The sequence below is a fragment of the Dryobates pubescens genome, chromosome 9 (assembly GCF_014839835.1).
Source record: "Dryobates pubescens isolate bDryPub1 chromosome 9, bDryPub1.pri, whole genome shotgun sequence".
In the NCBI taxonomy this organism is placed as follows: Eukaryota; Metazoa; Chordata; class Aves; order Piciformes; family Picidae; genus Dryobates; species Dryobates pubescens.
In genome coordinates, this window is record NC_071620.1 from 14,806,333 (window position 1) to 14,828,484 (window position 22,152).

At 46.5% G+C, this 22,152-nt stretch overlaps 2 protein-coding genes across 2 annotated transcripts in view; both read left to right on the plus strand.

Annotated features, from left to right (window-relative positions):
* TWSG1 (twisted gastrulation BMP signaling modulator 1) overlaps positions 1 to 5,131 on the plus strand; it is a 30,398-nt gene extending 25,267 nt beyond the window's left edge. The window contains exon 5 of the mRNA XM_054164120.1: positions 2,953 to 5,131. Coding sequence (XP_054020095.1) covers positions 2,953 to 3,134 — 182 coding nt within the window. The 3' untranslated portion in view covers positions 3,135 to 5,131. The remainder of the gene's footprint in view (positions 1 to 2,952) is intronic.
* Positions 5,132 to 9,880: 4,749 nt separating this feature from the next.
* Positions 9,881 to 22,152, plus strand: part of RALBP1 (ralA binding protein 1) — a 30,768-nt gene continuing 18,496 nt past the window's right edge. Inside the window, exon 1 of the mRNA XM_054164198.1 lies at positions 9,881 to 10,019. The gene's annotated coding sequence lies outside the window, so the exon portion shown is untranslated. The remainder of the gene's footprint in view (positions 10,020 to 22,152) is intronic.

The following is a 22,152-nucleotide window of genomic DNA, read 5'->3' on the forward strand; positions in this document are numbered from 1 at the left end:
TCAGCTCTGAAGTCTTCAGTATAGTACAGACATGGACCTGTTGGAGCAGGTCCAGAGGAGGCCACAACAATGATGGGAGTGCTGGAACTCCTCTGCTGTAAGGACAGGCTGAGAGAGCTGGCGTTGTTCAGCCTGAAGAGCACAAGGCTCTAGGGAGACCTTCTTGTGGCCTTTCAGTACTTAAAGGGGGCCCAGAAGAAAACTCGGGACAGACTTTTTAGCGGGACCTGTTGTGACAGGACAAGGAGTGATGGTTTGAAACTAAAAGACGGAGATTTAGACTAGAGAGGAAGAAAAATTCCTGGCCCAGGTTACTCAGCAAGGTGGTAGATGGCCCATTCCAGGTCAGGTTGTTTGGGGCTCTAAGCAACCTAATCTAGTGGAAGATGTCACTGCTCAGTGCATCAGGGTTGGACTAGAGCTTTAAAGGTCCCTTACAACCCAAACCATACTGTGATTCTTTACCTTCCAGTGAGTATGAGTTAGGGAGAAAAAGGTGAGAAACTCCTGTTCTGGAAAAAAAGTCTGCTGCTGCCCTCTTCTTCTTCTCCACACCTGTAGTGTGTAGTCTGTGTGAAGATGGACAAAACACAACTGAAGGAGCTCATGCTGCACCACACAACATCCTTATTACTGCACTGAGGGAGCCAAGTGACTAATTAGGACTGTAAAACAACTAAATACTCTCCTGATCCCAGCTGAGCCCATAGGGATAGATTTTTTCCCCTGTGTAATTCTGTTTCTGTAGCCTATAAAGAGGGATTTAATGCTTGATCATAGAATCACAAGAATGGATTGGATTGGAAGGGACTTTAAAGACCATTTAGTTCCAACCCCACTGCCATGGGTAGGGAAACTTTCTGCTAGACCAGTTTGCTCAAGGCTCCATCCAACCTGGCTTTGAACAGCATGGGAGGAACTCTCCTGCTTTCAGTAATTCAGCCTCTGCATGGGCACACAGATGCTGCTGAGAAGGGGACAGTAAGTGTCCCATGATGAGGTGCAGCCTGGCCGATTGGACTCATTCAGACCTGGCAGACTTCTGATTGAGCGAGACTGCAGAGGTGACTTGGTAGCATATATACAGAGCACATCCTCCAGCTGCTTACAAGAGCTACTGGGAACCAGCCAGATCTCTGCTGGCTCTGGTCTACCTTTTACAGTTGTCCTCACCCCTTCACAGCATTTTCAAACTGGTCCTGTAAGACCTAATTCTCTTGGTTTGTGTGCAGGTGGAAACACACTTCTCCACTCTCCAGTTAGTGAAGATTAATGGCCCTGGTTGTTGCTGCCACCTTAATAAGGTTGAGGTCTGGCTTTGGTTTCCATTTTGGTCCTGGGAGAGTGGTTGAAGAGACCAGCCTCTCCCAGTCTCACAGGGTACGACTGCTGTCATCTGGCTTTGGCAGGTTGCTCGCCCTGGGCCCTCCTTCGACCCAAGAGGTGTTTTCAGTCTCTCAGTTCAGCGTCATTGGTCTTTCCATCCTAGAAATCATAGATTCTTCTCCCACTAGAGGTTTATTGCAAGTGTCAGGAGGCATTAGCTGTTGTACTGGGCTTCTTCAGGCCTTTTTGAATTGGTACTAACACAGATGAGGCTCTCACATGTGAGGTCCTGTCCTTGGACAGGCCTTCCACAGCCATGTGTGCTTCATTGGCATTCCCAGCAGTACTTCAGGTACTCCAAGATTTCATGGGCAACTACAGCTTTACTCACAGCACAGCTTTTCTAGGAGCAGAAAGCTGCTTCAGCTGTGGGTCTGCATCTCCTCCCCAGGATCTTTCTTGCCCATTGCAGTGCATGTGATGTCTGCAAGACATGTACATCAGTTCAGAGCCTGGAGAAGGCAGTGAGTACTCCCTAGCTTTCAGTAGGCTGGCAGCATGTCCTGTGACCCTCTTGCATCTGTTTAGAGAGTACTAAACCAGTCTAGCCATAGTTAAGGTCCACTCATATATGTTTGAAGAAGTGATAATGTTTAAAAGGTAGGGTTGGCAGGGTTTCCAGACATCAAGGAGGACACCTCCAGAGAAAAGTTCTTTGGGACGGTTTCCAATCATTAAGGTTGGAAAAGACCTCTAAGATCATCAAGTCCAAACATCAATCCAGCACCACTAAACCATGTCCCAGAGCTTCATGTCTGCATGTTTTTTGAACACCTCCAGTAATGGTGACTCCACTGCTTCCCTGAACAACTTGTTCCAATGCTGTACATTGTGTTGTTCCTTGCCATGGAATCATAGAATTGTTTTGGTTGAAAGAGATCAAGTCCCAGCTGTTAAGCCAGCACTGCCAGGTCACCACTAAACTATGCCACTCAGCACCACATCTACAGGTCTTTTAAATCCCTCCAGGGATGGTGAGTCTACCACTTCCCTGGGCAGCCTGTTCCAGGTCTTGAGAACCCTTTCAGGGAAGAAATTTATCCTAATATCCAACCTAAACCTCCCCTGGTGCAGCCTGAGGCCATTTCCTCTTCTCCTATTGCTTGTTCATAGGTGAAGAGACTGACACCCATTGGGCTTTGAGCCCCTATGGGGCTCTGAGCAATGTGATGTAGTTGAAGATATCCCTGCTCACTGCAGAGGGTTTGGACTAGATGACCTTCAAAGATCCCTTCCAACCCAAACCATTCTATGATTCTTTGGTTCTAATCCTTATGCTTCAGAACATACCCCTCAGAACTTGAGGACAGAACCCCAAAACCTTTTTTGCCTGTGATTGTAGAAGTAAATCAGTCCAGGAGCAGAGCAGAGAAAACAGGTTGAGTTATAGGTGTGGAAAGCTTGAAGTTGATGGGTGGTACCTTGGCTCTCCGCCTCTTCTCTCTGCTTTCACTATCACCTTTTTTTCCTTATACCCATGATGATTTACAATCCTGCCTCAGAGGCTGCAGTACTCATGAATTTGTAATTGACCCAAATCCCCCCCTCTCCCTCCTCTTGCTTCAGAGCACATGTGTACCGTGGTGTATTTTGATGACTGCATGTCAATACATCAGTGCAAGATCTCTTGTGAGTCCATGGGAGCTTCCAAGTACCGATGGTTTCACAACGCCTGCTGTGAGTGCATCGGGCCCGAGTGCATCGACTATGGCAGCAAAACTGTCAAATGCATGAACTGCATGTTCTGAAGCAGCAGGATTGTGACACAGAGAGAGACACCAAGGCCAAAGTCACCTCTCCCAGTTAAAGATGGGGATTGCAAGTGCTGCATTTTTGGTGGAGTGCCTGCCGCTTGCAATTAAATGTACCTGGCTGAGAAGAACAAACAAACAAACAAAAAGATGTATAAAATCTGAAAACCTCCTGGGGTTTGTTTTTGGTTTTGTTGGTTTGGGATTTGTTGGTTTTTGTTTTTTGGGTTTTTTTCCTAAATCCATGTAAACAAGGCTCACTAGTAGAAGTTTCAAAGCTATGTTTGAAGTTTATTTCCTGCTCTTTCTGCTCAAATGGTACAGCCATGCTCATCCTCGCTGTTGTGATTGTTCTCCTTGGATCTGAAAGTATTGCCTATGCTGGTTTGCAGGATGTAGTACTAGATCTCCTAGTTTAGAGTAGGGAAACCTTAGGAATGTGGTAGTGATATTTCTGTCACCTACGTCCAACCAGTAATAAATGGCTGCTAGGCTGGAGGGAGTGGTGGTTCTTCAGGGGCTGGGGTTTAGAGGTTTTTTCAGTTTCTGGGTTTGGTTTTTATTACCTTCTGGCGTGAAAACGGTATGTGGGGAAAAGAAAAACTGCTGCTTTCTCTTCAGGTTCAGCACATTGCAGAATCACAGTGTGGCAGTGGTTGGAAGGGACCTCTAGAGGTCATCTAGTCCAGGCCTCCTGCTAAAGCAGGGTCGCCCTTAGCAGGTTTCCCAGGATGGCAATGTCCAGGTGGGTTTGGAATCTCTCTAGAGAAGGAGGCCCCACAACCTCTCTGAGCAGCCTGATGCAAGTGCTCTGGCACCCTCACAGGAAAGAATGTTTCCCTTATTTTAGGTGGAACTTCCTGTGCTCCAGTTTGTGCCCATTGCCTCTTGTCCTTTCACTGTGCACCACTGAAAAGAGTCTGGCCCCATTCTCTTGACCCCCATCATTTAGATATTGATCAGCATGGAGAAGACCATCTGGGCTGTCATGGATAAAATCCAAACTTCTTAGAAGGGCTGCCCAACAAAACTCTCTGTATGGACACTTTTCTCTCCAGTTTCATTTGCCCTGCTCCCATAAGTACGTTGGGACACATGGTGCATAATTTATATATTGGGGAAAAAAAAATCATAATCTTCTCAGTCTTCCCTTGATACCAACATAAAGCTGTTAAATGCAGTTGCCTCTCCCTCCTTTTGCACTGTTATAAAGGATTTGCTTACCCCTGAACCTTCAGTCCAGTAAAGGAACGTGACAGGTTCTCATGGATTTAATTACTGAATGAATAAAGTAGAATTAGATGACATGAATAACAAGTTGTATAGCACCTGGCAGCAGGCATGTACCCATTCAGCTGTCTATTGTTAATATTTATTCTAAACCAGGTTTTTGGTTGTTTGTTTTGTTCTGCCATTAAATATTGTTGCTGAAGAAAGGAATAGCATAGAATCATAAAATCATTCTGGTTAGGAAACCCCTTTGAGATCATCGAGTCCAACCATTATCTAACTCTACCAAATCTGGTGCTAAACCACATCCCTCAGCACTGCATCTCTGTGTCTTTTAAACACTTCCAGGGATGGTAACTCCACCACTTCAATGGGCAGCCTGTTCCAGGACTTGACAAACCTCTCTTCAAATATGCAACCTAAACATCCCCTGGTGTGAATTCATGTTGCTTCCTCTTGTCCTGCTTCTTAGTAGGGAGATGAGGCTGACCCTCCCCACCTAACCTTGCTACAGCCTTCTTTAGGGGAGTTGTAGACAGCAAGAAGGTCTCCCCTCAGCCTCCTCTTCTGAAGACCACACAATCCTAGATTCTTCAGCCTCTCCTCATAAGAGAGGCTGTTATCCAGACCCTTCACCAGCTTTGTTGCCCTTCTCTGGACCCTTTCCAGCACCTCATTGTCCCTCTTGTAGTGAGGGGTCCAAAACTGAACCCAGTATTCAAGGTGCAACCTCACCGGTGCTGAGTACAGGGAGACAATCACTTTCCTGGTCCTGCTGGACACACTATTCCTGATCCAGGGCAGGATGCTGTTGACCTTCTTGGCCACCTGGGCACACTGCTGGTTCCTGTTCAGCCAACTGTCTATCAACATCTTCAGGTCTTTCTCCAGCCACTCTTCCCCCAAGCCTAGAGTGTTGATGTGTCCTCAAAGACAAAACTAGGATGTTCTGAGTTGAGAACATTGTCCATTTTTCTCAGTAAGGGTTTTGCTATGTTGGCAATTACACAGCAGTTACTATGACCCAGTCAGGACTCCATTGGTAATGGTACTAAGTACAGGAATAAATTGTATGAGTAGTTAAGGATCAGCTTTTGGTATTTATAATGATGGTTTGAACTCCTTGGATATTTTGTTTCTAATGCATATGCACACTGAAAAGAGTTTGACTTTCATGTTTCTCTGGCTAGCCTCAGTCTAGAGGGGTTAAACTTTTTCTAGTCACACCTGTCTATCTGTACCGTGTACAAATGAAAGCATTTTAAACTTCTTTTGTTGAAAAGTTTGAATGTTTGGTTTGGTTTATTTTTTTTTCTCATGATACTGTTTCAATAAGATGAAATAATAATAATAAAACCTACTCTCACACAGTAATGTTACTTCAGTCTCTTTTTCAGCTCTAAAGCATTACTTGAAAGATGAGCTTTTGTTATTTTGAACTAGTGGATCATGAAATCCTCTCACATTTTAGATAAACTTACCCCAAGGAGTTGCTCTCCCTGTATTTGGCAATTCACATTGTTTTCTGCTTGGGTTTCATAAAAGGAATGGAGAGAAAGAAAATGTTAGAGTAGCTGTGCCTGCTTTTAGGTGGAGGGTGATGCATCATCACAGAATCATTTTGTTCAGACAAGACCTTTAAGATCATTGAGTGCAACCATTACCTAACTCTGCCAAGGCTGGTGCTAATCTATGTCCCTCAGCACCACATCTGAGGATTCAATCACCTCCCTGGGCAGCCTGTCCCAGTGTTTAAGAACCCTTTCTGTGAAGAAGTTTCTTATATCCAAGCTAAACCACCCCTGGTGCACCTTGAGGCCATTTCTTCTTGTCCTGTCCCTTGATACTAGGGAGAAGAGATGAACCCTCATCTCCTAGAACCTCCTTTCAGGAGGTTGCAGAGCCAGAAGGTATCCCCTCAGCCTCCTTTTCTCAAGACTCAACAATCCCAGTTCCCTCAGCTACTCCTCACCAGACCTGTTCTCCAGATCCTTCACCAGCTCCATTGCCCTTCTCTGGACCCACTCTAGCATCTCAATGTTCTTCTTGGAGTGAGGGGCCCAAATTCAAAGCAATACTCAAGGTGCAGCCTCTCCAGTTTTGAGTACAGGGGAACAATGACTTCCCTGCTCTTGCTGGCCACACTATTGCTGATACAGGCCAGGATGCTGTTGGCTTCCACCACTGCCCTGGGCAGCCTGTTGACAACCCTTTCAAGGAAGAAATTTTTCCTAATGTCCAACCTAAACCTCCCCTGGCACAACCTGAGGCCATTTCCTTTTGTCCTATTGCTTGTTCCTTGGGAGAAGAGGCCCGCCCCCTCTGTGCTGATGCAGTTTTGTGTGTCACAGCCCGAGGCAGGTGGTGAGGACAGCTTTCTGGGGGCTTTCCTCATTTTTTTTGTCATTCCTGATGCTGTCTAGAGCTTGTTCTAGCCGTTGTGTGTATGCACATCCTACATCTAGTGTATTTTATCACAACTGAGTGTTTAAAGAGGTATTCTAATGAAGACATCACTGCTTTGTGTGTTTTCCTTCTCAAGATTTTCTCAGGGAAAATATTAATACAGCAGTGTTTCATCAATAGTCTAATGCTCTTTCTGACAAATCAAAATATTTTGGTAAGTTGTTTATTGAGTCTCATTTTGCAAGAGAAATCATAATCTATTTCAGGGACTCCTACTTCACCAGCATACCATCACCTACATAAGTGCTTTAGAATGCTTAAGGACATGTTTTAAATCTTTTCTGGCTGGGAATCACAGGATTGGAAGGGACCTCAAAGATCATCCAGTTCCAACCCCCCTGCCATGAGCAGGGACACCTCACACTAGATCAGGTTGCTCAGAGCCCCAGCAAGACAAATTTGGCGCCAGAACTGACTTTCTTTTAGTACAGCTGAGAGGGAATGGGAAGGAATTGTTTGTTAACACAGTTTTGCCTTTCCCCCTTTTCTTTCTGACAAAGTGCTTTCTAAAGAATAATTTCATTTGGGTTGGAAGGGACCTTTAAAGGTCATCCAGTCCAACCCCCCCGCAGCTGGCAGGAACATCTGCAACTAGATCAGGTTGCTCAGAGCCCCAAACAACCGAACCTGGACTGTTTCCAGGGATGTGGCATCCACCACCTCTCTGGACAACCCAGGCAGTGTTACATCACCCTCATTTTAAAACATTTCTTCCTTTTATCTACTCTAAATGTTCCTCTTTTAGTTTCAAACCATCACCCCTTGTCCTGTCACAGTAGGCCCTGCTGAAAGTCTGTTCCCATGCTTCTTCTAGGCCCCTTTTAGTACTGAAAGGCTACAAGAAGGTCTCCCTGGAGCCTTCTCTGGGGTGAAAGAAGCTCCCCTGCATTATTATTTTACTACATTTCTAAGGCTCGGGCACATCAGGACAACTGAAGGTCGAAGGAGGGAGGTTGCCACCTCAGAAACCTTGCTTGACTTTGTCCCTAAAGCAGTGAGAAGTTACAGAGTCAATGTGGGGCACGGTGGGTGTGAGAACGGGCCTCTCCTCAGTGTAAGCAGCCTCAGACCACAATGAGTTTTCTATGTCAGGACTCACACAACTGGTATTTCACATGGCAGTAAATTGGGATGGGCAGCGCTGCAGACAATCATTTGTTTGTCTTCCAAAAATGGGAGAAGATTCACTCTGGGCTCATTAGCTGATGGGCCCATTGTGTGTGAACTTGTGTTGGCAGCAGCCTCTGATAATGCTTACTCTTTGGAGCTGAGAGCCTCTGGGGACTGTCACTTCAAGTGGAGATCCTCGCAGGCAATCATCTCAAATTACTATAGGGTGTTACTGCAGTAACCTTCCTCTCTTCTTTTGCCAGGAGCAACACTGCCTTTGTGTAACACAAAACCCCCCACATTAGCTGCGATGTTCAGTTAAATAAACCAGTAAGCCCTTGCTGTTAAACTGTTTCTTCTGGAGGGAAGGAGGTAAATTGGCAGTTTGGAGGTTATGTAATAAGTGGTGGAGACAATCTCTCTGTGCTTCAACACTAATCGGAGTGTTTACAACCCTCCCTTTTGTATTTTCTACTGAATGGCACAAATTCCAGTGGGGGACCTTTTTACATTACCGCAGGAGGTTGCACAAAGAGCCCATTTGACAGGGACTAAGCAGCATTGAATCCCCAAGTGAATAAATGAAGCAGGTGGCACGCTGCCACAGTATTAATGTGTCCAGTAGCCCAGGGATTATGTTTGAGGCTGTGGGAATGAATCGGTCTGCTTCTCGCTGAAACAAATTCCCTTGTTGATGAGGAATGCTGAAAAGGATTCAAATTATGCAGGTGCTTAACATAACAGAAACTTGCCTTGTGAGGGACAAAGAATACAGAATTCCTTTTAACATCACTGTAAACAGGATGCACGTTGAAATGGAGATGTTCTTCTCGGCACAGGTCGCCTCAAGCCCAGTTTCTCCATTTCTTGTGTTTGACAGCAATGGAGAGGAACTGGTATGAATTCAAGGTCAGATTCATTATGTAAGATGAAGCCAAAGTCGATGACTGCTCCCTTGTGAGCTGCAAATGTAGTAGTCATTAGGAACACTGTTTGGAAAGCTGACTAGATGCAGCCAGCTGTAGAGCTTTATCAGCTCTTGTAATAGGCATAACAGCCTTTGGTGTTTGCTGACTTAATAGAATCATAGAATTTGGGCTGGAAGGGACCCTTAAAGGTCATGTAGCCCGGCTTCCCTGCAGTCAGCAGGGACACCTTCAATTACAGCAGGCTGCTCAGAGTCCCAGCCCCACCTAGAATGTTTCCAGGGATGGGGCTTCTACCACCTCTCTGGGCAATCTGAGCCAGGGTTTTCCTGCCATGAAAAATGCCATGCTTGAGTAGACTAAATATCCTCTTTTAACCATTACCCCTTGTCCTGTTGCAGCAGGCTAAAAAAAGATTGTCTAAAAAGATTTTTTTTTTAATAGGCTGATTCATAGAGTACTTTGTTAAGTGCTTAAGTTCCCACTGCTCTTACCGCTGTTACAAATGTTACTTCACAGCAAGTTTAGCCACACGGTATTGTAGTGATTAGTAACACTTGGATTTCATAGTAAACCTGCCCAGAAGAGCAATGGGGGTGGGGTGTTGCTGCCCATCTACCCTCAGTAGCTTCAGTTCTTTTACTTGGTTTTCCCCTCCGGGAGATCATTCACTGACAGAGAAGCCACAGACCCCTCAGGCTGTCCCGAGAAGAGCCCATCTCTCGCCAAGCCCCCTCTTAACAAAGCGCGACACCGTGATACCCGAAAACTTCAACACGCACACAACCTCCCCGGGCTTGGGAACTTAAACTTATCAGAGGTAAATGCGGGGACGCGCGGGGGACGCTGGGAGTTGTAGTCCAGCGTGGGAAGGCGCGTCACTGCTCCACCAGTAGGTGTCCCAAAGTGAACTACAGTACCCATCATGCCCTGCGCTGGGGGAAAGCAGACCTCGCGTTTATCGCTTTGCGCACGCGCAGTGTGCAACGCCCCTTCTGCGCCTGCGCAGTAGGCAGCTCGCGTCTCGCCGCGCCGCGCCGCGGGCCGTCCTCGCGAGCCTGGGCGCGGCGGAGGCGGAATGTGGCGCGAGGCGGGGCTCCGCCCGTGAGGCTGAGGCGGAGTCGCTGCGCCGGCCGAGCGGGACCCGGCGGTTAGTGCGGGCCGGGAGGGAGGGAAGGAAGAGGGGGGGTCCTCCGGTATGGGCCGGCACCGCTCGGCCACCCGCCGCCCCAGTTTCCCGCGAGGGGCGCGGTAGCCGCTTCCGGGATGGCGGAGGTTGGGAGGAAGCGGGGGGATAACGGGCTGCCCCGAGGCTGGGGGATGTGCCGTTAGGGACTCCGCCTCCCTTTCACCCCGCTCGCCCTCACCAGGCCGGAGCGCTGCCGTTCCCCTCGGAGGGGTCGGCCGCGGTCAGGGTGGTGCAGCGCCGTGGAGAGGCCGCGCGTCCCCGCTGTGGGCTCTCGGCGTGCCGCCCTGGGGCGGTTACCCCCGCGCCGTGCTGTGCTTAACCCACCCGCGCTGGGTCCCTGCGGTGCTTATGGGCGACGGGCTCTTGTGCGCCCCGTTCCGGGAAGCCTTTAGCCGTTTGGATCGTGCAGGGTTCACTGTAGCTGAGGTTAGAGGTGCGCGGGGCCGTGGACCAGCGTTTGTTAGGGCTCTGGGTTGGTTTGGTGGGGAGAGGTCAAGCTAGCTATTCATTTACCTTCACCTACAGGTCGCATCTCAAACCGCAGAAAACTTGCTATTGCTGGTGTTTTTCTGTGTCATGTTTAACAGGTTCTAAGGATACTGGGTATTCCACCTAATAATGGAGTTTGGGAAGCCTCTGTTACCATACATCATTTATCAGCCTGTGATGTATGAGTAAATAAGCAGATCGCACTTTTAAGTGCTTATCGACTTGGCTGTGCTGCCTTAAAGGGTTGGACTGGATGATCTTAAAGTTTTTTTCCAACCTAAATGATTCTATGGATGTTAAAACAAACGACATAGAAAATGCCAACAACTCACACTGATAATCTGGAAGTATCTGTGCATTGAAATGATGTGGTTTGGGTTCCTACCCCTGTCCCTTGTGTCCCTGAGGATAATGAGAAATAATAATAAACCCCCCCCGCTAGGCTAAGATCTTTTAAACAGTTGGATTTGTATTAGGGGTTCTGTTTGTTTTGTTCCTGTCCAGCAAACAGCTGTAACAGCATTTTTGTACCTATTTCTCACCTGGAAAACGCTTGAAGCATTTACCATGCATGAATTGTATATTCATTTTTTGGTTGGAAAAGAGATTTCAGGTTGTGAAGTCCAACCATTAACTCCTCTACCAAGTTTGCTGCTTAACCATGTCCCTCAGCACCACATCTCTGGATTTTAAACACTTCCAGGGATGAGTATTCAGTCACCTCCCTGAGGAGCCTGTACCTGTGTTTGAGAATCCTTTCAGTGAAGATCCTTCTTCTAAACCTAAACTTCCCCTGGTGCAACTTGAGGCCGTCTCCTCTCGTCCTGTCACTTGTTACTCGGGAAAAGAGACTGCATTCCAGCCTCCTTTCAGGCAGTTGCAGAGAGCAAGAAGGTCTCCCCTCAACCTCTTTTTGTCCAGGCTAAACTGGATGTGATGCAGGGCTGTAATGGATTTAAATTTATTAGTGAGCTAAAGAAAAATGGCAGTGAGATGCCATAAGTGTGGGGTTTGATGTCTGCTGAGTTGGTGCATACAGCTTCTGCTGAACGCTGCCATACGGCTCCTTCAGTCCATATATAGCATAGCTCCACAATCAGTGCGACATGCTCTTGAGGAACTCTCTTCTGCAGAGCAGTTTGAATTTTGAGCCTTTACTGCTTCTCAGTGTCTGACATGCACTAACATTCCCTGTGGCTAGGTCAGAGCCAGGGTGTTTATTACAGAGAAGCAGGGAGCTATACAGTTCCCTGTCACAAAGATTTCATTTCTGCCTTTGAGAAAATAAGTTGTGTCCTTTAGTCTTCCCTCACCTGGAATACAAGACAGAAATAGCTGCCTCATTTTAACATTCCAAGTGCAACTCTAGTGTTGTTCTCTCTTACTGAAGGTGTGCTCAGGGCGTGTTTAGTGGCTTGGGTTTGTTGGTTTTTCTCCCCTCAAAAGTACGGATTTCACTGTAAAACCCTTGGTGAGATTGCAGTTAGGGAAAAAGGCTTATTTCCACTTCTGTAGCTGCATTTCTATACTGGAATATATTCTCTTGGTATTGCAGTAACTGTGACCTTGCTTAAGAGCTCTGTGGCTCAGTTCTTTAGAGGTAGTTAAAGCAGAACTGATGTGCACTTGCACGCTGGGGTTCTGATCTCAGCTGTACCCTTTAAGCACTTCCCCAATGTGCTTCAGCTGCATTTTCTTACAGACAAGGCTTGAATGTTTTTAGGGTAAACATGGCTGCTTCTTACAAGCTGCTTTTAGACTAATAAGGCAGGCTCTGCTCTTGGACAATAAGTAACACAAATGCAGATCTGCTTTCATAAAATCACAGACTGGTAGGGCTCCCTGCTAAATCAGGGTCACCCACAGCAGGTTGCCCAGAATCAGGATATTCAGCCGGGACTGGAATATCTCCAGACAGGGAGACTCCACAACTTCTCTGGGCAGCCTGCTCCAGTGCTCTGACACCCTGACAGGTGTGGCAACAGGAAGGAAGCTTTTCCTCATGTTCTCAGATGCAACCTCCTGGGTTCCAGTTTGTGCCTGCCACTTGTCCTGTCCCTAGACACCACTGAAAAGAGTCCGACCCTATTCTCTTGTCCCCTACCCTTTAGCTATTGATCAGCATTGAGAAAATTCCCTCTGTCTTCTCCAGGCTAAACAGCCCCAGGTCTCTCAGCCTCTCCTCATCACTGGGATGCTCTAGTCCCCTCAGCATCTTTGTAGCCTCCACTGGACTCTCTCCAGTAGTTCCCTATCTTTCTCTTGAATGGGAGAGCCCAGAACTGGGCACAGTACTCCAGTTGTGACTTTGGTGGGGCAGAGTAGAGGGGAAGAAAATCCTATCCCCACCTTGACTGCTGATGATCCTCTTTCCTTCTGTGAAGTTATTGTCATGTATCTGGCCTCAAAATGCCAAAATAAAGCTTTACCTTTGGTTTATTGTATGTCCAGTAGGATCTGCTAAGCTTTTCTCTGAACTGATACATCAGGTGAACAATTCACTGCCCTTAAAACTGGCCTGCTTCACATTTACACCTAAAGACTTCATCAGCTCTTTATGGTCTTTAGCTAAGTCTCATGGTCTCCAAAATAATAAAACAAGCCTGTGGTTGAGCTGGAAGTATGAGTTCTGTTTATTGAGATGACAGTGCTTAGGAACACTGATTTCCTTTTGGTAGGTAATAAGATCTATTTAAATCAAGAATATGGCTTGGTGTTTTTCCCTTGTGTAGCTTCTGTAATACTAGCTAAACAAAAGTGCAGATGATGAATGTGTCCCAGTTTCTTCCAGAGGCAGCTTGGCATAATGTCCTGACTGAAAAATAGCAACTCATCAGCAAATAAACACAGGATTTTGTAATCATGAAGAAATCAAGAAAGAAAAAGTGCTCACCAGCTGCTAAAAAAATAATTATGTAAATCAGAGCCACAGAGTGGTTTGCGTTGGAAGGGACCTTTAAAGGTCATTTAGTCCAGCCTCCCTGCACTGAGCAGGGACATCTTCCACTGGATCAGGCTGCTTAGAGCCCTGTCCAACCTGATCTGGAATGTTTCCAGGAATGTGGTGTCTGCCACCTCTCTGGACAACCTGGGCAAATGTTGCACCAACCTCAATTAATAAATTTTCTTGTTAATATCTACCCTAAATCTCCCTCTTTTAGTTTAAAGCCATCACCCCTTGTCTTATCACAGCAGGCCCTGTTAAAAACTCTGTCCCCAGCTTTATTCTGGGCCTTCTTTAAGTACTGAATGGCCACAAGAAGGTCTTCCATGAGCCTTCTCCAGGCTGAGCAACCTCAACTCTTTCAGCCTGTCCTCAGAGCAGAGGGGTTCCAGCCCCAGCATTATTGCTATGGCCTCCTGGGGACCCACTTGAACAGGTCCATGTCTCCACTCCTGAGCTGGACCCCACACTGCAGGTGGAGTCTCAGCAGAGCAAAGGGGCAGAATCCCCTCCCTCCGCCTACTGCCCACACTGCTGGGGATGCAGCCCAGGACATAGTTGGCTTCTGGGCTGTGAGTACACATTGACAGCTCATGTCCAGCTTCTCACCCATCAGCACCCCCAAGTCCTCCTCAGGACTGCTCTCTCCACTGGTCAGTGAGGATTGGATTATAGATCATTTGGGCAAACTGTACACCCACGAATCCTTGGGCCCTGATGGGATGCACCTGCGAGCTCTGAGACTGCTGGCTGATGCTGCTTTACCACTCTCCATCATTTTCAGAAGATCATGGAAAACAGGAGAGGTGCCTGAGGGCTGGAGGAAAGCCAGTGTCACTCCTGTCGTCATAAAGGGCAAGGAAGAAAACTACATAGCAGTCAGCCTCACATTCATCTCTGGAAAGGTGATGTGATGGAGCAGCTTGTTCTAGAGGTCATCTCTAAGCACATGGAAGAAAGTAAGGCTGTTAGGAGCAGGCAGCATGAGATTGCTAAGTAGAAATCATGTTTGACTAATCTGATAGCTTTCCATGAATGTGAATGGGTAGATACAGGGAGAGCAGTCACTTTAGCAAGATGATCTCCCATTACATCCTCAGGCAAGCTCAGGAAGTCTGGGTTAGCAGAGTGGGCAGTGAGATAGATCATGAACTGCCTAAACAACAGAGCTCAGAGGATTGTGATCAATGGTGCAGAGTCCAGTTAGAGACCTCTGACTAGTGGTGGTCAGTGCTGGGTCCAGTCTTGTTCAGCATCTTTGTCAATGATGGGGATGAGGGATAGAGAGTACCTTCAGCAAGTTTGGTGATGACACCAAACTGGGAGGGGTGGCTGACAATACCTCAGGCTGTGCAGCCATTCAGTGGGACCAGGACAGACTAGAGAGCTGGGCAAATGGGAACCTAGTGAGGTTCAACAAGAGTAAGTGTAGAGTCCTTCACCTGTGGAGGAACAACACATGCACCATTACAGGTTAAGGGTTGACTTGCTGGAAAGCAGCTCCGTGGAGAAGACCTTGGAGTCCTGGTGGACAGTAAGTTATCCATGGGACAGCAGTGTGTTCTTGTAGTCAAGAAGGCAAATGGTATCCTGGGGTGCATTAAGAAGAGTGTGGCCAGGTCAAGGGCAGTTCAAGGGTCACAGTCAAGGGAGGTTCTTCCCCCCCTCTGCTATGGTGAGACCACGTCTAGAGTACTGTGTCCAGTTCCAGACTTCCCAGTTCCAGAGGGACAGCGGTATACTAGAATGTCCAACAGGGGGTTATAGGGACTGTGAAGGGACTGGAACATCTGTCATGTGAGGAAAGACTCTGAGACCTGGGACTGTTAAGTCTGGAAAAGAAAAGACAGATCTTATTGATGTTTATCAACATCTGAAGGGTGGGTGTCAAGAAGAAGGTGCCAGTGTCTCTTCAGTGGTGTCTTGTGGTAGGACAAGGGGCAGTGAATACAAACTGGAACACAGGAAGTTCCACCTCAATGTGAGGAGGAACTTCTTTACTTTGAGAGTGCTGGAGCGCTGGAGCAGGCTGCTCAGAGAGGTTGTGGAGTCTCCTTCTCTGGTGACCTGTCTGGATGCATTCCTGTGTGACCTGCCCTAGGTGATCCTGCTTTGGCAGGAGCATTAGACTCAATGATCTTCAGAGTCCCTTCCAACCTCTACCATTCTGTGATTCTCCATTCCTTCATTCTCAGTCTAGATTGATACTGGGGATTGCCCTGACCAAGGTGCAAAACCTTGTACTCGTCCCTGATGAACCTCATGAGCTTCACACAGACCCACTTCTCAACTTTGCTCAAGTCTGTCTGGATGACATCCTCTCCCTGTAGGGGTGTCAACTACACCACTCAGCTTGGTGTCACCTGCAGAGACGCCGAGGCTGCACTCAGTCTCCCTTTGCCATTGATGAATATATTAAACAGTATAATGAGCTGCTTGATAGCACAAATCAATGTGGGATGTAGCCCAATTTAAGACAACATTAACAGAGAAGATGTTTAGTTTTGAATAATCAGATTTACTATTGCATGTGCAGAATTAAGCAGTTGTTCTGATGTAATAATGATTAAAGAGTGTGATTCAAGTCACTTCTTCCTCATTGATATGCCCTTAATAGTTTGTCATCTATCCATTTCAGTGCTGAGAAGATAAGTAGAGATATAAACCCTAAGCAATCAGTACAGCTATAAAATGTCTTTAAAAGAAGATTTATGACCCTTGGTGTTGCAGATTAATTTACAGTATGACCTTGTAGGAAATCTCTGGCTTGCTTCCATCCAGGCCACTGGAGGAAGCAGGGAATGCCTCAGTGATTCTTGCCAGCTCCAGGAGCATAGCACTGGGGAGGACCTGCAGAAGTGTGCAGAGATGCACCAGTTCAGTTTCTGATCTGCCCTGGGCAGCTTTGCAGCTAGGAGGAGCAGATTTCATACTTCCAAGCTGCTTTATTCTCCTTCTTGCTCACAAGGACTGGAGGGTTTTTTTTAGAGTGGCTATTTTGGTCCCTGGAGGCACAAAAAGAATAAAGGGGATGAGTTATGCTTGCTTGGGTGAGGTGGGAAGGGGCCAGATGGCTGCTGCAGTGGAAGAGTGAGGAGCGAGGGCTCTGTGGAGAGGTTTGACATTCCAAATCAAACCACAAGTTTGGACCAAAGTGGAAATTATTTTAAGGGAAATAAATTTAGTTTCAGGTTTGTTGCTTTATAGCAGAAGTGAATAACTCTCCCTCTAGTCAATTCATGTAGCTGTGTGGAGATGAAGTGTGTTTTTGTTTCATTTTTATCCTCTGCTGTGAAAATTTCACATTCATCATCTAGTCTAAGCTGGTACATGAAGTTTGCTTCCTGGTTTACAGTAGTCACAGGGGGAACTATTTGATACAGATATGATGTAATAACAAATTAAGTTTTATGAATGGTGAGAGAGCCAAAAGGTTGCATTTTAGCACCACTTAATCATTAACCAAAATAAAATTCACAGGGTGGTTCAGGAGAATATGTTACAGTCAAAACTAACTTAAACTACACCTGTGCTAATGATGTAAGATAACTTAATTGTCAGATTTTAGAGGACACAGTCTCAGACTGCACCAGGGGAGGTTTAGGCTGGATGTCAGGAGGAAGTTCTACACAGAGAGAGTGATTGCCCATTGGAACGGGCTGCCTGGGGAGGTGGTGGAGTCACCATCATTGGAGGTGTTCAGGAGGAGACTTGATGGGGTGCTTGGTGCCATGGGTTAGTTGTTTAGGTGGGTTGGATTGGTTGATGGGTTGGACACGATGATCCTGAAGGTCTCTTCCAACCTGGTTTGTTTATTCTATTCTATTTTACTATATTTGTAATAATAAACTCCAGTAGATTTTAGTATGGTCAACAGAATGCTCTGTAAAAGCATAGTGCCAATCTGTACAACCCCCCAAATTCTTTGTTAATTGGATTTGAAGAAAAGTATCATCTAACACCCTCCTCCTTTCGTTTTCATTTGTGATGGCTTCAAATGATGCTGTTCTTCTAAGTTAGCTAAAGAGCTTTGCACATCTCATGGATTGAACTAAAAATGTAAGAGCTTGGGGAAAAGAAATTGAACCAGTTAATTACCCCAAAGCACCTTCTGTTATTGTAGTGTAGAGCTTTTAGCTGCTCGTGTTCTTTAGATGTTTTAATCTCTCCAAATTTTGTGAATGTTCTTTGGGGGACTTGGAACATCTCTTCTGTGAAGGGAGACTGTGAGAACTGCGGCTGTTTAGTCTGGAGAAGAGAAGGCTGAGAAGGGATCTTATTAATGTCTATAAATACCTGAGGTGTGGGTGTCAAGATGAAGGTGATGGTCTCTTTTTACTGGTGCCCAGTGATGGGACAAGCAGCAATGGGTATAAGCTGGAACATGAGAATTTCCACCTTAATGTGAGAAGAAACTTCTTAATGGTGAGGATGTGGGAGCACTGGAACAGGCTGCCCCAAAACATTGTGGAGCCTCCTCCTCTGGAGACTCCCACCTTGATGTGTTTTAGTGGGGTGTGTCCTAGGTGTTCCTGCTCTGGCAGAGGGGTTGGACTTGATGATCTCTAAAGGTCCCTTCCAACCCCTAACATCCTGTGATTCTGTGGTGGTTGATTGCAAGCTACTCTTAGGTGCAGAGATCTTCCAGAGGTGATGCTGCTGAAGTTTTAATCCTGTAATTTGAGGTTGTAGTTCTCCAAAACTTACATAAGTTGTACTGTTAATGTTGAGGTGGGGTTTTATCAGTCATCTTTTGAAAGGGGTTTCAGAAGTTGTTGCAGGAATTGAACTGTAGCTTTCCAGCTGAAAGAGGAAGTGATGAGTATTTGGGAGATATTGTTGTGGTTTTTCAGTGCTTAAAGAAGGCCTAGTTGTATCAGGACCTGCTCTGACAGGACAAAGGGTGATGGTTTTAAACTAAAAGAGGGGAGATTTAGACTAAGAGAAGGAAAACATTACTTACACTGAGGGAGATGCTACCATAGGCTGCCCTGATTGGAAGTAGAAGCCCCACTGCTGGAACCATTGCAGGTCAGGTTGTCTGGGGCTCTGAGCAACCTGCTCTAGTTGTATATGTCACCACTCTTAAAAATACCTTTTACCCACAGAGGCAGTTTATTTTCTTTTAGGGATGATGGGAAGACAGTGGCACTCTTGGTGTGCACTGGGGCTGCCATAAACTGCCCACACCGATTTTATGTAAGGCAGCAGTGTTTCATTTCTGTAAAGAAGGTCACACAACAGATTTGGGAATGGGTGCCAGAACCTGTTTGGTCCTGTGCTGTCGGATCTGCTGGAGGGTAGAGAGGCTCAACAGAGGGACCTGGAGAGGCTGGATCAATGTGCCAAGGCCAAGGTTCAACAAGGCCAACTGCCAGGTCTTATATTTGGGTCACAAAACCCCATGAACATTCCAGGCTGGAAAGTTATGCAGCAGAGAAGCACCTTGGGGTGCTGGTCCCTAGTTGGCTGAATGTGAGCCAGCAGTGTGCTCAGGTGGACAAGAAGATCAATAGCATGCTGGCTTAGGTCAGGAATAGTGGCCATGATTGTCCCCCTGTACTCAGCACTGGTGAAGCCACACTTGTGAGTACTGGATTTGTTTTGCACCCTTCACAGCAAGAAAGACATTGAGTTGCTGGAGCATGTCCAGAGATGGGCAGTGAAGCTGGTGAAGGGTCTAGAGCACAAGTGTGGTGAAGAGCATCTGAGGGAACTGAGATTATTTAGCCAGAAGAAAAGGAGGTTGAGACGAGACCTTCTTGCCATCTACAGTCATAGGAGTTTGAAGCCAGGTGGGGGAAATGGCCTCAAGTTGCACCAGGTGTGGTTTAGATTGGACATCAGGTACAGTTTCTTCCCCAAAAGCATTATCAGGTCCTGAAATAGGCTACCTGGGGCAGTGGAGGAGTTACCATCCCTGGAGGGATTTAAAAGCCACAGAGATGTGCTGAGGGACATGGTTTAGTAGTGACCCGGCCGTGCTGGGTTAATGATTGCCCTTGATGGTCTTAAAGGTCTCTTCCAACCTAACTGATTCTTTTCTTACCAGCTGCGAAGGATTCATACTTTTGTATCTATTTGTTTTGCTCTTTTGTTATGGTACTTAGCAAGTAAATTGAAAACAGCAATGGGTGTATTTTGTCAGGTGGTGTTTTGTCATCCTCTGAAGCCATGGGATTGCTGAACATCACTGTGGTAGGTGCTGCAGACTGAGCTGAAGCTTTTGCAGGAAATGTTTTTGAATTGAAATTCTAAGAGTGTTTATAGATCTTTCAAAGAAAGCTGCTGTTTGATGTAAGGTCTCTTGTAAGGCTGATTAGCTGTGAAAACTGACACAGAAGACAAACATTGTGAGCTCCTGGGTCCTGCTGCTGCTTCAGTAACAGATAATTTAACTGCTGAGTCTTCCCACAGTTGCCCCTGAAGAGCCTGTCCTGGCAGCAGAGGCAGATTCCGGCTTCCCAGCCGTTCCCTGCCGAGGGGATCCCTGGAGACAAGGCACTGCCCTGAGCTAGGGTGTGCCCATCCTCCCTTGAATGTATTTTTGAAGGTGTTCAGGGGTTTGTGACATTTTGCAACCTCTCAGCCCTGGAGGTGGTGATGTTAATCATAATTAATAATCTACTGATGCTATAAATATGTAAATTGACTTTCCCCTCAGGTATTGAGTGAATCTGGGGCAGAGATGCAAACGAGGCTTTGTTAATCCTGACTCTACATATGGTACTGAAATAGGAGCTAAAAATCTAGATCTTCACAGAAGGGTGAAATACTTGGTGTGGTCTTAATGAAGAGTTGGCACTGGCATTGATAAATCTCCCTCTTTTAGTTTAAAACCATCACCCCTTGTGCTGTCACAACAGGCCCTGCTAAAAAGTCTGTTCCCAGCTTTATTCTGGGCCTTCTTTAAGTACTGAAAGACCACAGAAGGTCTCCCTAGAATCTTCCCCAGGCTGAACCCAAACTCTCTCACCTTGTTTTCACAGCAAAGGGGTTTCAGCCCCAGCATTACTGCTATAGCCTCCTGGGGACCCCCTCGAACATGTTCATGTCTCTTCCGTGCTTGAGGGCTCCTGAGCTGGACCCAGCACTGCAGGTGGGGTCTCAGCAGAGCAGAGGGGCAGAATCCCCTCCCTCCACTTGCTGCCCACGCCGCTGGGGATGCAGCCCAGGACATAGTTGGTTGTGGGCTGTGTACACACGTTGCCTGCTCATGTCCTGCTTTTCTCCCAACAATTATTTAAGGTTGGCTTTCTACTAAATGGATTAATGAGGAGCTGGAATACCTCAGTAGCAGGGAATAAGCTGGGTACTGGTACACGTTCTGAATGCGAGCTGGCTCCTGCAGCACTCCATTCAAACAGAGCCGTGGTTTGTAGCTCTCCAGTCGTTGAGAGCTAAGTAGCTTTGTGTAGCTGTGTATCAGCACTGCTGAGCTGGAATGGCCTCTCAGAGCAGGACTTGAAATGCTTTGGCTTGTACTGTACATGCAGCAGACTTTTATCTATCTGCAGGTAATTGAGATAACACATAGAGCTGTTTGCTTTACTTTTGGAGCTGATCTGATGCTGCCATTATCGTTGAAAAATGCCCAGGTTGCTCCTGTGTGACTTGAGCTGTGTCCTAACAAAGTCATCTAACGTTCACAGAGCATCACATAGCCTGTGAAGTGGTCTTAGGTTTAGGAGCTGAGTGCTGCTAAGCATTTTGTATTGTCTTTAACCAGGAAAATCTTCTTGAGACTTTAGTTCTTGCCAGTTATGAAGAGTGGGTGACTCACGTGGGAGTTACATCATGCTGTGTTTGTGTAATTCCTGGTGACTTGTGAAATGTTAAACTTGCTTTACCTGTCTGCATGAAGCATTTCCCTCTTCTTTCTCCTCTCATGGCTGTTGAAGAAAGGAAAGGGCAGTGTTTATGTCCCTGAGTTTTGCTTGTTGAATAGGTGGCCTCTGATGTTATTTTGCTGTTTGACTGCCTGGTGACATTTCAGTCTAGGAAGTGTGTCAGTGAAAGCAGTGTTTGGTATTAAACTTTTCACTATGTTGTAAAAAAATGCATCTTCTTATTTCAAAACCCAGCTTAAACTGTTCTGGTTTATTGCAGTAATAAAATCTCAGAACAGTGTGAGTACACCAAGAATGGTTTACTAGCTTTAAGCTAGAAAAAAATATCTTTGTTCTTTGCCTGAGTTACTGCTGTAGCTGACAACCATCAGCAGTTACAAGATAATTAATTGGAGGTGTATTTAAGAACATTCTCTGCTCTTGGAAGGACAATGGTTTTAATGGCCTCCCACACTTCACAGAATCCCAGCACGGAGGGGATGGAAGGGGTCTCTGGGGATCATCCAGTTCAACCCCCGCTGCTAAAGCAGGGTCACTCACAGCATGTTGCCCAGGATCACAGTGTCCAGGTGGGTTTGGGATCTCTCCAGAGGACACTCCACAACCTCTCTGGGCAGCCTGCTCCAGTGCTCTGGCACCCTCACAGGAAAGAAGTTTTTTTCCTGTTGTTCAGATGGAACCTCCTGGCTTCCAGTTTGTGTCCATTGTCACTTGTCCCTAGGCACCACTGGAAAGAGTCTGGCCCCATCCTCTTGTCCCCCATCCTTTAGCTATTGATCAGCATGGAGAAGATTTCCCTTTGAGGCTGCTC